Source organism: Dermacentor andersoni, chromosome 3 (genome assembly GCF_023375885.2).
Source record: "Dermacentor andersoni chromosome 3, qqDerAnde1_hic_scaffold, whole genome shotgun sequence".
Classification (NCBI taxonomy): Eukaryota; Metazoa; Arthropoda; class Arachnida; order Ixodida; family Ixodidae; genus Dermacentor; species Dermacentor andersoni.
The window spans coordinates 188,338,079-188,354,302 of NC_092816.1; the positions used below are offsets into that span (position 1 = coordinate 188,338,079).

General features: G+C 49.9%; 2 protein-coding genes across 2 annotated transcripts; both read left to right on the forward strand.

Annotated features, from left to right (window-relative positions):
• Positions 1-1,275: 1,275 nt before the first annotated feature.
• On the forward strand, positions 1,276-6,188 carry LOC129382938 (uncharacterized). Its single transcript, XM_055067153.1, has 3 exons — positions 1,276-2,345; positions 3,980-4,114; positions 5,615-6,188. The coding sequence occupies exons 1-3, from the start codon at positions 2,145-2,147 to the stop codon at positions 5,720-5,722; spliced, it is 444 nt and encodes a 147-aa protein (XP_054923128.1). The 5' UTR covers positions 1,276-2,144; the 3' UTR covers positions 5,723-6,188.
• Positions 6,189-6,967: 779 nt separating this feature from the next.
• Positions 6,968-8,829, forward strand: LOC126524418 (uncharacterized). Its single transcript, XM_050172737.3, has 3 exons — positions 6,968-7,296; positions 7,588-8,146; positions 8,412-8,829. The coding sequence occupies exons 1-3, from the start codon at positions 6,969-6,971 to the stop codon at positions 8,755-8,757; spliced, it is 1,233 nt and encodes a 410-aa protein (XP_050028694.3). The 5' UTR covers position 6,968; the 3' UTR covers positions 8,758-8,829.
• The last annotated feature ends 7,395 nt before the right edge of the window (positions 8,830-16,224 follow it).

Here is a 16,224-nt window from a genome sequence, read left to right on the forward strand (position 1 = left end):
CAGGGCAGAGCTGATGATGTAGAGAAAGGTGAGCCGTGAGCAGATGAGGGCGCCTCGTCGACGATTGCCCGAGTGTTGCGTCGAGTGAGTCGGTTTGGAATCGATGTGGCGTAGGGGAAGATACAAAGAGACATTTGAAGGGCCACGAGCACTGGTATTAGACAGTGCGTAGTTCATAGATGAACGTGGGCAGCTCACGGTGTAAGTTTAATATGAGACATCGAAAAGCCAGTTGCTTGGCGTAGCGCTTGACTCGCGGTTGTCATGAGCCTCTCGCGCTTCCACGTCTCCATAGTATTTGTGCTGTGATGCGCTGACACTTTCTCCGCTCAGTAACCCCTACGTGAACACTAACTGTAAACAGCAAACGCAATAATAGGTGCTCAAATGCATGGGCCACGTGCAGGCTGGCGTTACTTAGTGCGCTGACGTCGATGATGCTCGCCACGAGCTTGGTCACGTCATGCCTGGAAGCTGCATTCGACTTTGTGCAGCAGATCTGGCAAGTGGTGCCGTGGAGCATCCTCTTGTTCATCGGGGCCACCCAAGTCTCGTCGAAGCTACTGCAGGTATACGCACGCACGCACGCACCCATCCATCCACCCACCCACCCGCACACACACACACACACACACACACACACACACACACACACACACACACACACACACACACACACACACACGCACACGCACACACACACACACGCGCGCGCGCGCGCGCGCACATACATATATACATACAGACAGACAGACAGATGCCACGCATTCACCTTCAGTATTTCTTGTTCATTAATGTGGTTTGTTGTACCCAACGTTTCTTTCGTGTGTAGCTGGGTGCTGATCTCCTGAAACTGTATTGTTTTTCGTTAACCGCTGGCATAGCGCTAGCAACACCCAGGGAGAAGTACTGCAAGCAATGCAGGATGCCACAATCTCGGCCGATAAGGTGCCCACAACTTGCACTCTTCGTCCCGTAATTGCGCCACCGAGACACAAGCCGCGGCGGCCACTACGCCGGTGTCGGCGACCTATGACGACGCATTCTTCTATCTGGTAGAAGCGCTGCCGTGTCGTCGCTTTGTGGCGCTTTCTGGTCTTTCTGACGCTTTTTCTCACGATTTATAGCTCGAGCAGTCTCCCGGTTACAACTTCGACGCCCCCAAGGTGTGAATTAGAGAGTATTTCTTACAAGTAGATAAACGTGCTAATTGTTAAGGGGCATCTGATTGCTGCATAGCGTGAACACAATCATGGGCGTAAAGAACCAACGGAGTTTACGCAAGGATTCGTAAGTCCATGCCAGTTAAGCAGCCGGGCCTCTCCACCGATCTTGTGCTTTGCTTTTAAAGGCGAAGATTTTTCTTTGCAAGCCTTTCCGGCTTCTTGTGACCAAGAGTGCTGCTGCGTAGCTGTCCTCAAGCCGAATAGGCCAACCAATCACAGAGCAGGAAGCGCGCCGCTGCATTCCACGACCAGATGGCGCTCGCATCCGTGCAACCGCGCAAGCCAACGTCTGTAGCGTTGTTTAGTAATGTTGGCGCAAGCGGCGGCGCAGACCGTGCGGAGCACAAAAAAAAAAAAAGAACCAGAAGGCTTGCCTTCGTACGTCCGCGGCAGCCTGAATAAAGCCTTCCGTGTCAATTGGTACGGAAATTCGATAAACACAAACTCGTGTTTCGGCTCTTTATGCACGCACACTAAGCTGCGCTGTATATAGATGCCAACTCGTTGCATTTGCGGCATCTTTAACAGCTTTTGAGTGGTAATGCCAGCATTGTAAACTGCGCGCTAACCTCGCCGTGCCACCGCGGTTGTATGGCGCTGCACCATTTTGCACCTTGTCGAATTGGCGAAGTGAACCTGCAGAACATCCCATATGTTTACTGTCACCTTTAGTCCATCACTCACACGCTCGTCCGCAATCTTCAGTAATCATAACTGTAATACAACATAATAATACATTGCGCTTGCAGCAGGTAGCCCACTTCCGGCATGCTGCGCGAGGCCTGGAAGATATAAATAAGATGGCCTTTTATTTCCTTTTAAGGAGCATGCAAAAAAGAAGAAAGCTTTTGAACTAATGGTCAAACTAATGGAGGCTCATTCTCATCTCTGATGGCCCCGGATGTGTAAGGAATTTCAATGGCTGCCCAACCATTAATGAAACCTCCGCAGGTCTACGATATCCCCCACGAGGTCTTCAAGCTGGTGTCCACGTCCTTCTGGGAGGAGTGCACAGCGGTCGAGACGCAAGTCCTGCTGGCCATCGCCAGCTCGGTGATGGCCGAAACGGCGGACAAGCGGGTGCTCGTCCAGGTCATGGCGCCAGTCGTGGTGAACATCGTGAGTGGAATGAAGCGATCGCGAGACCGTCACCTACACGTCTGGGCACACCCGGCAACGAGCACGTGTTAAGCGGAGTCTGCCTCAGGGGTGATGCGGCAGTGCCCTATCTGTGGAATCAGGGCTCCATTATAGCTGCATGCATCCTTAAACCTGATATAGATTGATCTCGCAACAAGATTCCCTACGCCACCGCTGCCGCAAGGGATGCCGGTGGAGTAGCAGTCCTAGTGGACTGATGGGAAACTATAGGAGCATATGGTTCGACTATAGATTTTCTTATAAAAATTTCTAGAGGTGACATTGGCGCTAGTGAGAGCTTCAAGTATGGTGGTTCAGCCAGCACGAGAATGGAGGCTAGCTGATGGAGTCGTCTAGACTTGTTCTTTCTAGCGTCAAAAGGGTTTCTGACTTTGCAAAATGTTTATCTAAATTAATTTTTGCCTTAAAAATGGCATCATTTGCAGTGATCATGCCTGCGGCCTCAGATACTCTGTGCATTATTTGTGCGTTAAGAAAAGTAGCATTGCTTCAAAATGTAGGCTAATCGAGAAAAATGAAGTGTAAAGTGAACAAAGCGACGAGAAGTCTGAAGGCATAAGCAGGAAAATCAAACAAATTTTTGTGTACTAACTATCATTTCCATACAAGCTGAACGATCTCAGAGCTAAAGCTGCCTCTAGTAATTTTAGGAATACACGGTATGACTTAGACCACGTGGGTTAGTTAGACCATGGTCTCCTAGATTTGCGGCACACGTTGAGAAAAGCGTACTGCTCCCAAAAACAAAACAAGAAGAAAGGGGCGAGAGAGAGAGAGAGAGAGAGACAGTGATAGCTCACCATGCATCCCACTGCTCTTCGTGAAATAATTCCTTTACGAAGAGACCATCGGTATGTGAAAGCACTGCCCCAGGTGATCAGCAAGATCGAGAGTAGTGCAGTCACCCACTACGCGCACCAAGAAAGCCCCGATGTCGAGTAGTGCGGTCGAAGGAGGCACCTCACAGCATAGCTAGACTACCGTTTGTCCTCGTCCTGTAGTCTCCTTTCGCATCCTTTGTATCCATGTCCTTGCCTTCGTCTTGCTCAGGCACAACCATGTCTCGGAAATTCGTCAACCGTGTCGGTGGAGCTTTTGTTCTTCGAGTGGATGTGATACCAATTGTAATATGGTCGAGAGAGTTGACGTAGGACGTGCGAACATGCCGTTCTCGACGAAATTAGCTCAGGTCGGCCACACATCTTTCTTGATCACCCGCATTTTTTATATGTTTATGGAAAATAAAGTAAGCAAACGATAAACACATTGACGGAATCATACTAGCGGCTCCGAGAGGCGACGCGGCAATGCATCAGTGCGAAAAAGGAAGAGACGAAAACGATAAAAGATGGTTAGAAAGTCGGACTAATAGCAAACAACGACGCATGGCAGCGACGGCCGTTTGCCTGATGGCGTCCGCTTTTTTGTGCCGTTGGTTCATTGGCTGTTCACATCAACAAAAGCAAAAACAAACACATGTATAGAGAGATAAAAAGAAAGGAGGTGGACGCATAATGCCTTCCGATCAAGAATGTGTGCTCCTCTGTGTGATCCTGCCATTGACGCACACTCTTTGCTCGGCCTCTCCGCAGGCAGAGGTACAGCGCATGCACCCGACGTATTACGCGATTCCGGTGATCGTGGGTGCCTCGTCCAACGTCGTCATGCCGGCGTCGGCCCCGCTCGCCCTGCTGCACGAATTGGCGCGGGTGTCGTTCTGGAGGCTGGTACGTGTCCCACTTCCCACGCGGTTCACCGCAATTAGCTTTAACAGGTACTGGTTGTTACCTCAAAAAAAAAAAGATGTGTTTTGTTTTGGTATCTTCGTGGCATGGATAGCCATGTAAACGCGGTAAATTACACTATTGAGAGCGCAACGAATAATTACGTCATCTTTCAAAGTCCGATCTAACTGCGTGGAATATGCGGCGCCATCTCCCCAGTAAATGAGTGTAGGGCGGAGATCTTCATAGTATGCGTGGTATCCTTTGCAGTTGCTTATCTCTTAAATTACATCTGTCTTGGTTTCAACGGTACAGTATATTCTTCATTGGTAATGGTCACAGAGATCATCTCTCCAATACGGTGCACTATATGAGAATTTCCCAGTGGGCAATTTCTGCCTTTATTTCCTTTCATTTACAGAACACAAGAATGACAGTAAAATGAATTTGCTGGGTAGAGCGTCACTCTGTGCGTGGTATTCTTTGCAGCTGCTTATCTATCCCTTAAAGTGCAGCAGCCTTGGTTTCAACGATACAGTAAAGGCTTCATAATTCATTATTACAAAGAATGTTACGCACTATGTCAGAATCCCGCAGTGTAGAGTTCCCGCCCCAATTTTTTTACAGCGAAGCTGGTAATGGCTACTTTCGCCACTGTCGGGTCCGAGTGTAGGAAAAAGAACCCCAAGAGAGTGCAATGCGAGGCTGACCCACGGCGGAGGTGCAGTTCACCATTAAGGGGTCCTCATTCACGTCTTCGCTGGTCATCCTCCTTCACAGAGTGGAAGGGCACTGAGTATATTTAAGTTAACGATATTGGGCAGTTATAGTAAAGAAAAGGCAGCATATCCAACGAGTTAGAATCTCTACACAGTGAAGCTTTGTTTGAGTGCATAAAGGTTTGAAACAGAGTCTGTTGTCCCCACAAAGTAGCAAGTAAGGGTGTCCCCACAAAGTGACAAGGAAAGGTTTATTCAGGCGCTGTGTAGAGGCTTATACAATGATCCCGCCACCGGTGCCGCGGACGCGTGCAGGCAAGCTTTCTGGTTCTTTTTTTTTATCGGCATGGCAGGCGCCGCCGCTGTCACAGATGTGTGGAGGCTAGCGTCATCTGGTAGTGGTACAAGGAACCATACGGCGGTGATGTCGTGCGCGTCCACCGCTGTGTTCGGTCTTGCCTATTCGGCCAGGGAACAGCCACGTCGCAGCCCTCACAGTCGCGAAAACTCCGCGAGTTTCGCAAATAAAAGCTTCGCTTTTAAAGCTATATGACACCCTAAATCGAAATTATGCTTCCTAGAGTCGGTTAAACCCAGCTTTCTCTATAGTGCAGCAAATTTTATTCAATTTCAAATCCGTGCGTCTGTCGACTGTGGAGAGAGCATTTCTGCCTGTCACATGCATTTGAATAGGAAAATCGCGAGTTAGCGCCGGGTAATTCTTCCTCCTAACTGGTCATATATACATACACTGATCAATACTCCTCCTCCTCTTCTTTTTCAGCTTCTGTTCGGCTTGCTCGCGAAGGCCATCGTCTTGAGCATGGTCATCGTGATGGTCAACGTGGCGGACAAGTACGGCATTCTCAGCGCCCAGACGACTCCGGAATGAGCCGCAACATTTTAGGGAGTCATATATTTCGTTTTCGCACTCAACTGCCATTTGCTACGTCGTAATGAGGAACGCAGATCTTTGCGCATGAACTGTACGCAACTTTAAATTTGTTTTCTCAGTTACTGTGGCAACTTCGCAACTAGCCCTTTTTGGGACACTCGCTGGTAATGCATCAGCGCCCCACACCCCTCCTCACCCTCCTCGTTTAGAGGCGTTTCATATTAGTCTTTCCACCAGTACTGTTAACCAGTCTGTTTCTGTCTCGTTGGCGTTCTCTCTTTCTTTCCTTCCTTCTTTGTTTTGGTTCAATCGGACATTTCGTATCTTTTGAATGTGAATCGAGGTTTGCTGGGCCTCGTTCATTATTTATTCTTTGTTACTGCACATAGTGAATATAGCCATCGGCTCTTCGTGAGCGCTGCTTACATTATCACACACTGCGCATCAGGACTGGCGACCCGGACCATCTTTCCGCGAGTCTGCTCAGCGACGGAGTCGGGTGTTGCAAATCAACTTGCTCTATCGCTTTACAAAGTGAATCATGCGACTTCCTGCGATGCCGCAGTGGTGAACACAATGCTACTAGGTGCAACAGGCCGCGTCACCGCAGCATGGTAACTATATATTCATTGCTACGGGAGACGCCTATGCCACCAGCACGGACCGCCGATGTGTTGCAGTGCAGTTGTGGTAAACTGTAGATTACGGCGGCGCAGTTCATGCTAAAGTATAGCGAGCGTTTAGAGCTGGATCTTTATGGTGTATCCACACGACGGACGGCTCCGCGCAAATCCGTCCCGCGGACGCTTTCTCCGCCGCCCGTCCGGCTGCGAAGCGCATCCAGACGACGGACGGAGTGAGCAGACGACCGCGCCGGAAAAATAAAGATGGCGGCACCGCCCGAAGTGACCCCCGTCCGCCTCGAACCTTTCAAGTCGTCGTCGTCCATTGTGTGGCCCGTAACTTTCAAACTGAGGCTTGTATTTGGTTTAAATGTGTGTCCAGAAGCTTCGACAGCAATTTATTCGTGATGAGTGGGCACCGTTTTCGAAAGCCATACTCAGATTCTCGACGTGTAGGCTTAAGAGTGGCTGTATTGGCTGAACATGGCCTCAAAGACGTTGTGGTGGCCCGGGCGGATCTCAGTGGCCGTAAGTTGAAATGTTTGCTTGCTTCTACTCACTCTAGATGGCGCCATCAGTGTAACAAAGACTTTCATGCGTGTTTTTCACTCAGAATGAAGATGGAGGTCGAAAGAAAACGACGGTTGGCTGCGATGGCTGTTGTTTTGTCCGAATTGGATGATGACGAGTATTTGTTTCACCGAAAGAGGTCTTGCTGGCAAAAGGACTATATCGCCAACAAGCATCTCGGTATGCAAAACCACTTGTACCGAGAGGTGTTGGTGAGTGACATCGAAGAATACCGGAGGCTGCTTCGAGTGACAAGGGAGCAGTTTCTTCAGTTGCTGTCGCGTGTGGGACCTCGCATAGGAAGGCAGGACACCGTGATGCGGCGAGCAATATCAGCGGAAACAAGGCTACAGGTGACGCTACGATACCTCGCTTCAGGCAAGTGCCTCACGTTTTTTCATTTCCACTGAAAACATCGCTCCCATGCGTTGTATCTCAGGCTCCTGGGTTTAAATTACGTGCGCAGTTTGAAAAATGCTCGCGGGTAGAGAAGGAATTGCACCGTCTATTGTGAAGTGCCTGCAAAGTCGTCAGATTTCAGGAAGTAAAATAGTAAGGCTACGAAAGCTTTCTTAACAGCTTGGCCATCCTTGATGTAAAAGTTCGTTGCCTTAGAATTTCTCTGCTAATTACTGATGATATGCTTTTCTTTTTTTGTCGTATATGCAGGAGAAAGCCACCACTCTTTGAGTCGACAATTTCGGCTCGGCCACTCCAGTGTAAATGACATTATTCACCAAACGTGTACGGTGATTTATGAAGAGATGAAAAATGACTTCCTGAAAAGGCCATGCACCGAAGATGAGTGGAAAGATGTAATCGGAGGTTTCAATCAAAACTGGAATTTTCCAAACTGCGTTGGAGCCATGGACGGGAAACATGTACTAATTACGAAGCCAGCGAATTCTGGAACCGTGTACAGAAATTACAAGAAGAGCTTCAGCATTATACTGTTTGCCGTCGTTGATGCCAACTACAAGTTTTTGTACACGGATGTTGGTGCACCCGGCTCACAAGGAGATGCGGGCGTCTGGCAAACGACGCCGCTACAAGCACGTGTATCAAACATGACGGCTGGTCTTCCAGAACTTGTGAAGGTCGCAAGCTCGCCTGATGTGCTCCTGCCACCCGTGTTCGTCGCAGATGACGCCTTCCCTATAGGAAGAAACTTGATGAAGCCCTATGGGGGCTCTTCCTTAACAGAAGAGAAGACAATCTTTAATTACAGGTAATTTATGCCTCTATACTGAAGCGGCACTATGTGAAATGTAACGGTGATATCGAACACGTGATAACTCCGGAATTGTCGCAATTATGAAATAATAGAAAGCTTCGAGATGACCCAGTGCAATTAATGCATTTGCTGGGTTGGGGCAAGCAAACCAGTGGGGACACTTGACACATTGTAATATTTAGTGGTAGTTAAAGCCTGCTGTCATCTTCTCCAGTGGTGTAACAGGTATGAAACATAACGATTTGTGTTTACATTGCAGGTTATCCAGGGCCCGGCGTGTCGTTGAGAACGCCTTTGGAGTACTTGCAAATCGATTCAGATTTCTGCACACTGTAATCAATGCTGAGCCCGAAAGGGTGATAGCAATGGTAAATGCCGCATGTGTATTGCACAACTTTCTCGCCATCGACTTGCACTCTATTGACTCGAGTCCTGAGACGTCTTCCGGATCACTGTTCTCTGCACAGCCCAGTTCCCGTGGAAGAATTAATGCTGTTGGTTCTGCAGTGCGAGAGAGTTTATGTGCATTTCTAAATGGCAGGGGTGCTGTGTCATGGCAGCAGCAATCAGCGCACTTGGATGCAGACGCATACAGAAGACCTTAAGGTTGTATAGACAATGCAAGCTGCACTTGTATTATGCTGTATCATGCATTAAACTTGTTTTGTGAAATTGAACATGCTGTCTCTATTATAAGGGAGAAATCGTCTTGTGCCCTGCCAAAGTGTTGGCATTTTTAACTATAGGAATGACGTGAACTGCTAGAATACAAACAAAAAGTGTTTTATTCAAACAACTGAGTTTCTTTCTAACTTCTCATTTGAGATGATGTCACACAAACTTGCTAAGTCCTGTCTACATAATTTTCTAGGGTCTTCAGCATGGCAGTTTGGCATGCGATAATGTCAGCTTTGGGAACGAGGCGCATGTGTGCAGCAACTAATTTTCCAAAGCATTCAGCTGCATCTTCAGGTTGTGTAGCTTTTGCTGGCTGGTCCATGCTAGTTGCTATCTTTTGCAGCACATGCTGCCTTTTGGTCCACATATCAGCTGACGACATAGCAGATTGTCGTCTTTTCCTCCCCACTGTCGAACAACAGCTTGCAGCAGATGCCTTGCCAATCGGTACGTCAGCCACGGTACTGCTGTCATCCTCCAGCGCTGTGGTCTCTGTATCTGTGGCATCTGGAGTCTCATTGAGTTGGGCTGTCTGCAGTAAGGAAAATAATGTATTAAGTCTCTTGTACTTCCACAATTTATCAGTTTCTTTTCAGACAACAACAAGAGGATCGTTTGCTATTAAAACCTATATAGTAATTATCTGCAAGCAATAACTTATTACTGCAGCACACAAACAAAAATGCAAAATTTGAACTTAAGTGCCAAAACTATTATCATATCCGATCTACACCTAACAGCATTTGGAGCTACTTCAATATGCTTAACAAGATATGTTAATGGACACGTATTACGGCATGTTGCTATTGTAACATCTTACTGCAGCTAAGCGCACATTAAAAATAGCACATATCTTCCAATATTTCATCTAGCAGAAGCGGTTTATCACACAGACGAAAAAAGGAAATTTACCTCTGAGCTCTCCGGCATAGCTTGGTGAGTTTCACCACTCACCGAACGCTGGCAGTTCACTTTCGCCGCGTCCAAAAACTTAAGAATGCTGTAGAAGCGCCAACGGCCTCGGTAAACATCTGAGCATGCCATGCCGCTCTTTGTTGTCTCCACCTTCTTCTTCTCCAAGCGGTAGGTGCGTCTCTTATTGTCGAAGAAGCGTCGTAGGGCTTCTGTAAATGAAAACATATTTATTAGTACCACATAAAAATTTCGCTGTGTTGTTATGTCAGTCGCCATGTCGTCATATGACATGACACTGACTTTCCCAGTGCATCTTTCTGATAGTGTGAATATCGTCCTTTATTAGAGTACAAGAAGACGAACTTGTTCTTTTTTTTTTTCTCTCTTCCTTTTCTGTTCCATATGTCTAACACAAAAACACATATTATTCTTGTCTTAAATGAGTGTTTGCAGAAATACGTCCACTTGCTTGGTCTGTATAGACTGCAATATGTACAAATAAATAAATAAAAATAAATAAATCACTTTGTCGTGGGAACGACGTCACACGTATAGACAACGTTTATTATTCCACAACGCCTTCCACATTACAGTACGCAGACGTACGTGCTATTCGACGGCTACTTCCGTGAATATCTTCACTTTCGCCGCAATATTGCGTATGACTAGCGTCGGTGGCCAGGGATGTCGGCATCCGCTAGTAACAGCGTTTGGGATCTATGCCACGGGCGCTTGATCAAACCTTGCGTTTTCATCGAGCGACCGTGCCTCTGCTGCAACAGCATGTTTGGCAGTAAGCAAACGAATCCTGTCACTCCTAGACGCCGACGTGTCCAACGCTATGCACACGAAGTCTATCCACGTGACAGCGCCGAAATATATAGTTAAGACTACTTACTGGTGTCATATGGCCCGTGCGCTGGCCACTCCAGGTCCATTTCGCTGGCGATGCGCTGCCAAATAGTCTCCTTGGCTCTCGTGTCGGCGTATTCGGTGAGCGTCATGTCCCACAACGCGGGGAACTGCTCTACCAGATGTAAAAAAAAAACTGTTGCGTCGTCGCTCAGATTCATTTCAGTGCCTCGTGTAGAGTCGCGCGCGCACAGACACGAATGATGTCAGCAGCGATGAAGCTGTCACAGAAAGATCCCAAAGCCACGCTTGTTGCCAGACTGTAGAGCATGTTAGGCTAAATCCGCAGCATTCGACCCCCAAAATCCGGATGCGAAAAATAGCTCGGCATTTTCCGTCCGTGGGGGTCGCGGACGACGCGCGGACGGCACAAATCCGTGACGCGTAGTCACGTGATGCGCCGTCCGTCGCGAGAAAGACGGATTTCGTCCGTCGTGTGGATCCACCATTATGGTGTATCCACACGACGGACGGCTCCGCGCAAATCTGTGCCGCGGACGCTTATTCCGCCGCCCGTCCGGCTGCGAAGCGCATCCAGACGACGGACGGACTGAGTAGACGACCGCGCCGGAAAAATAAAGATGGCGGCTACGCCCGAAGCGACTCCCATCCGCCTCGAACCTGTCAAGTCGTCGTCGTCCACTGTGTGGCCCGTAACTTTCAAACTGAGGATTGTATTTGGTTTAAATTTGTGTCCAGAAGCTTCGACAGCAATGTATTCGTGATGAGTGGACACCGTTTCCGAAAGCGATACTCAGATTCTCGGCGTGTAGGCTTAGAGTGGCTGTATTGGCTGAACATGGCCTCGAAGATGTTGCGGCGGCCCGGGCGGATCTCAGTGGCCGTAAGTTAATATAATTGCTTGTTTTTACTCACTCTAGATGGCGCCATCGGTGTAACAAAGACATTGTCATAGGTGTTTACACTCTGAATGAAAATGGAGATCGAAAGGAAACGACGGTTGGCCGCAGTGGCTGTTGTTTTGTCCGAATTGGACACGAATGGTGTCAGCAGCGATGAAGCTGTTTCAGAAAGATCCCAAAACCGCGCTTGTTGCCAGACTGTAGAGCATGCTAGGCTAAATCTGCAGCATTCGACCCCCAAAATCCGGATGCGAAAAATAGCTCGGCATTTTCCGTCCGTGGGGGTCGCGGACGACGCGCGGACGGCACAAATCCGTGACGCGTAGTCACGTGATGCGCAGTCCGTCGCGAAAAAGACGGATTTCGTCCGTCGTGTGGATCCACCATAGCGCGCGCATATATGTTCCATGATGACAATACGTGCACTTCGAAGTTTCTCTTTTTTTTTTTTTTGGTGGGGGAGGGAATCGGGGAACTTCTCCTACGTAATTGTGACGCATGGAAGTACAAAACCAGGACTTGGACTCGAAGCCGGAATGTCATACGCACTGTTGTAATCGCACCGCTGGCCCGAGTTGTTGGGGTCTCGGTGCTGACGCCCGATATTGCCAATGGGTCGCAAGCCCCAAGGGTAGCGTTGGCCTGGCGGCCTGGGGCACTGGAAGCATCCGAAGGTCCCGGCAAAGCAAGAGAAGACTGGTAACAGAACAACTGGTTTATTCTAACATAGCAAAAGAGCGGCCGGTCAGGTCGACCGGAGTGGAGAGACGGGAGAGCACGTAACTCAACAGTACAAATCGGAGCCTCTCCCTTGGCGTCCGGGGGCAGCTGCTCTTATACTCCCGGCGTCGCGGTCCAAAAGGGAAGGAGGGAAGGTCACGGGACGGCGCAGCAGGAGCCCACGACGGCGCGAACTGTCGGGCCGAGAGACCTGCTGAACCGAGTGTAGTGACGCATCGCCCACCCTCACCCGCACGACGGCGCGAACAGTTGAGCCGAGAGACGTCCAGGCTCCTCATTCGGGGAACTCCGCTCCCCGGCTGCCGCGCTTTGACAAGCGAGGGCACACACACACACACGCACACACGAAGACACGTGGCACTGAAACACGCCTGGACACGCTTGGCGGGTAGGCGTTGCGGCGGCGTCGAACAGGCCAAAATGTCCGCCGTTTTGAACAAAGCCCCGGCGTCCGTTGCATCCGCGCCGGCATTACCGCGCGTTGAAGGCGAAACGTAACAGACCGCCCCGCCGGGGGAAGGAGATCCCGATGGTCAGGGGACTGCATCCGCTGTCCGGAGGGATGTCGCTCGATGAGGCTCATAACCGAAGTTGGGCGTCCTTGGGCGTTTCTTGAGCGCAGCGCACAGAGAAGGCCTCGTTCTCACGTTCAGGTGCACACAGGACACTGCAAAGTGACTTCGGGAGAGTTGACATTTTTGTTCTCGTTTCCGGCAAGCGTTAGAACCACGCCAAAAGTCAACCGCTCAGTCAGCAAGCACGGCACAACCCTCACTAAGCCCTGCCAGGCTCTTCCCCCTTTTATACTGCTGCCTAGTTCCTTACAGTAGTTTAGCAGCACTCAGAACGCGTCCACAAATCGGAAAAATTGCACTAAAAAGCACATCATCACTTTGAAACACTACACAAAAGCAATAAGTTAAAAATCCTGCCTCAGGAAGAAAAACATCAGTAACAAGCAATTTTGAGGCTGATTCCCACGTTAGGGGCTTCGACTTAAGCCATCGGCGTTACCGTTGAGACTCCCCTTTTTGTAACGCACCTCAAAGGAATATTGTTGCAAAGCGAGGCTCCAGCGCAGGAGGCGGCCATTTTTGGGAGAGATGGTCTGCAGCCATTGGAGAGGGCAGTGATCCGTTTCAATGATAAACCTCGAGCCAGCTAGGTAACATGACAATTTCTGAACGGCCCACACGATACACGCACACTCTTTCTCGGTGGCGCTATACGCCTGCTCCCGACTGGTCAGCTTACGACTAGCATACAGGACGGGGTGTTCTACTTCTCCATTTTCCCGTTGGCACAGTACAACGCCCATGCCTCGCTCACTAGCATCACACTGAACAACGAACCCTTTTGTGTAGTCGGGCGATCGTAGCACCGGCTGGCTTGTTAGGGCGCTCTTTAGGGCGCTAAAAGCCCTTTCCTTCGTCTCCTCCCAGACGACTGTTTGCGGCTCTGTCTTTCTTAGAGCATCCGTCAAGGGAGCCGCGATATCAGAGTACCTGGGAATGTACCTCTGATAATAGCCGGCGACACCTAAGAACGACCGAATATCTGTCTTCGTGCGCGGTCGCGGGAAGTCTCGCACAGCGGCCACCTTTATTTCAGAGGGGCGGCGACGACCCCGACCAATCACGTGTCCGAGGTAGACAACCTCGGCCTGTGCTAACTGGCACTTGGGAGCCTTGACTGTCAAGCCCGCATCGCGAAGGCGGGTTAGCACTGCCCGCAAGTGCGCCATATGTTCCGGCCAGGATGCGGAGAATATCGCTACGTCGTCTAGATACGGTAAAGCGAATTCTTGCTGTCCCCGCAACACTTTATCCATGAGGCTCGAAAAGCAGTATGGCGCGTTCTTCAAACCAAAACTCAAAACTTTAGGACGGAATGTCCCCAGTGGTGAAATGAACGCCGCATACCTACTAGCCTCTTCTGTAAGTGGAACCTGCCAATAACCCCTGACAAGATCTAGGGTGGAAATAAACTGAGCGCTACTCACTCTCTCAAGGCGCTCCTCGATGTTAGGGATCGGATAAATTTGATCCTTAGTGATGGAATTAAGCCTGCGGTAGTCGACGCAAGGACGAGGTTCCTTGCCCGGTACCTCAACTAAAATCAAAGGGGAGGTATAATCACTCTCACCCGCTTCAATAACACCGAGCTGTAGCATTTTCTTTACCTCAGCCTCCATAATATCGCTCTGGCGGGGTGACACCCGGTACGCCTTGGATCGTACTGGCTCTGGGGAGGTAAGTTCTATGTCATGAGTAAGGACAGAAGTCCTACCAGGCCTCTCAGAGAACAGACCTTGAAACTCTTGTAAGAGCTGGTGTAGTTCTGTTTTCTGCTCAGGCGACAGCGATGCTTTACTTATTAAGTCACTAATGACTTGATCGGCGTCTTTCCTGTTCGTCACTGAGCCTAGTCCCGGAAGCTCGACCGGAAGCTCTTCTAACTTTCCCGCATCGGGAATTTCCTCTCCAGTATCTGGTGCCTTTAACGCTACAGGCTCAATTTTATCCCGTTCGGGCGTGCTCTGAATATCAGCTTGCTGCGCCTCTGACCCTTTTTCATCGTTCAACAACGTCGGTCCCGCATCTACCGCCTTTGCAGCGAGCTCCCGAACCTTCGATCTGGTTAAGGCCTGAACGCTAGCCTCACCAAACAAAAGCCCCTTCACGCGCAGGAGGTGATCGGACCTGTTCGAAAATAGGTACGGGTACTGGGGGGGCAGCATAGATGACACTGCGGCCTCCGTCTCAAGTGCTCCGAAAGGTCCTTCAATAAGCACTTTTGCTACCGGCAGACACACGCTATGAGCTTCCACTGCTTGCTTGATCCATGCGCACTCGCCCGTGAACATATCGGGTTCTACGTAAGAGGGATGAACTACATCCATCGTAGCTGCGGTATCGCGAAGCACTCGGCACTCTTTCCCGTTCACGAGGAGGTCTCGCATGTAAGGCTCGAGAAGCTTGATGTTCTCGTCAGTGCTGCCTAATGAAAAAAACACGACTTTTGGTTTTGTTTCTGGGCACTGCGCCGAAAAGTGACCCGGCTTCTGGCACGTATAACACAGGCGCGCTTGCCTCGCCTCGAACCGCCTTCTGCGTTCGGCTTCGGCTGCCGCCGTCTCCTTACGTTCGGTCGGACACTGCGCCGAAAAGTGACCCGGCTTCTGGCACGTATAACAAACGCGCGCTTGCCTCATCTCGAACCGCTTTCTGCGTTCGGCTTCGGTTGCCGCCGTCTCCTTACGTTCGGTCGGACTGCTTTCACTCGCATCCGCACTACGTGTATCCCCCTTTGCTCTCATGGGTGTGAACTTCGGCCTCTCAAACTTGGAGCCAAATTCACCCTTTTGACCGTCCTTAGCTCCGCGAGCCCGACGCGTCACAAACTCCTCGGCTAACTCAGCGGCTCTAGCCACCGTACTAACGTCTGGCCTATCCAAGACCCAGTACCGCACGTTCTCAGGTAACCGACTATAAAACTGTTCTAGCCCGAAACACTGCAGAACTTTCTCGTGGTCACCAAACGCTTTCTCTTCTTTGAGCCACTCCTGCATGTTTGACATAAGCCTGTAGGCAAACTCTGTATATGACTCACTTTTGCCTTTCTCATTTTCCCGAAACTTCCGACGGAACGCCTCCGCTGACAGCCGGTACTTTTTTAGCAGACTCGATTTCACTTTGTCGAAATCCTCTGCCTCCTCTCTCTCCAAGCGAGCGACTACGTCGGCCGCCTCGCCGGGTAGCAAAGTGAGCAAGCGCTGTGGCCACGTTTCCCGAGAGAACCCCTGCTTCTCGCACGTTCGCTCAAAGTTAACCAGGAACAAACCAATGTCCTCTCCAAGCTTAAACGGCCGCATCAGGTCAGTCATTTTGAACAATACTCGTTCTCCTGCACCGTGTGCCTGACTTCCATTACGAGCGCGTTCCATCTCTAACTCGAGACGCT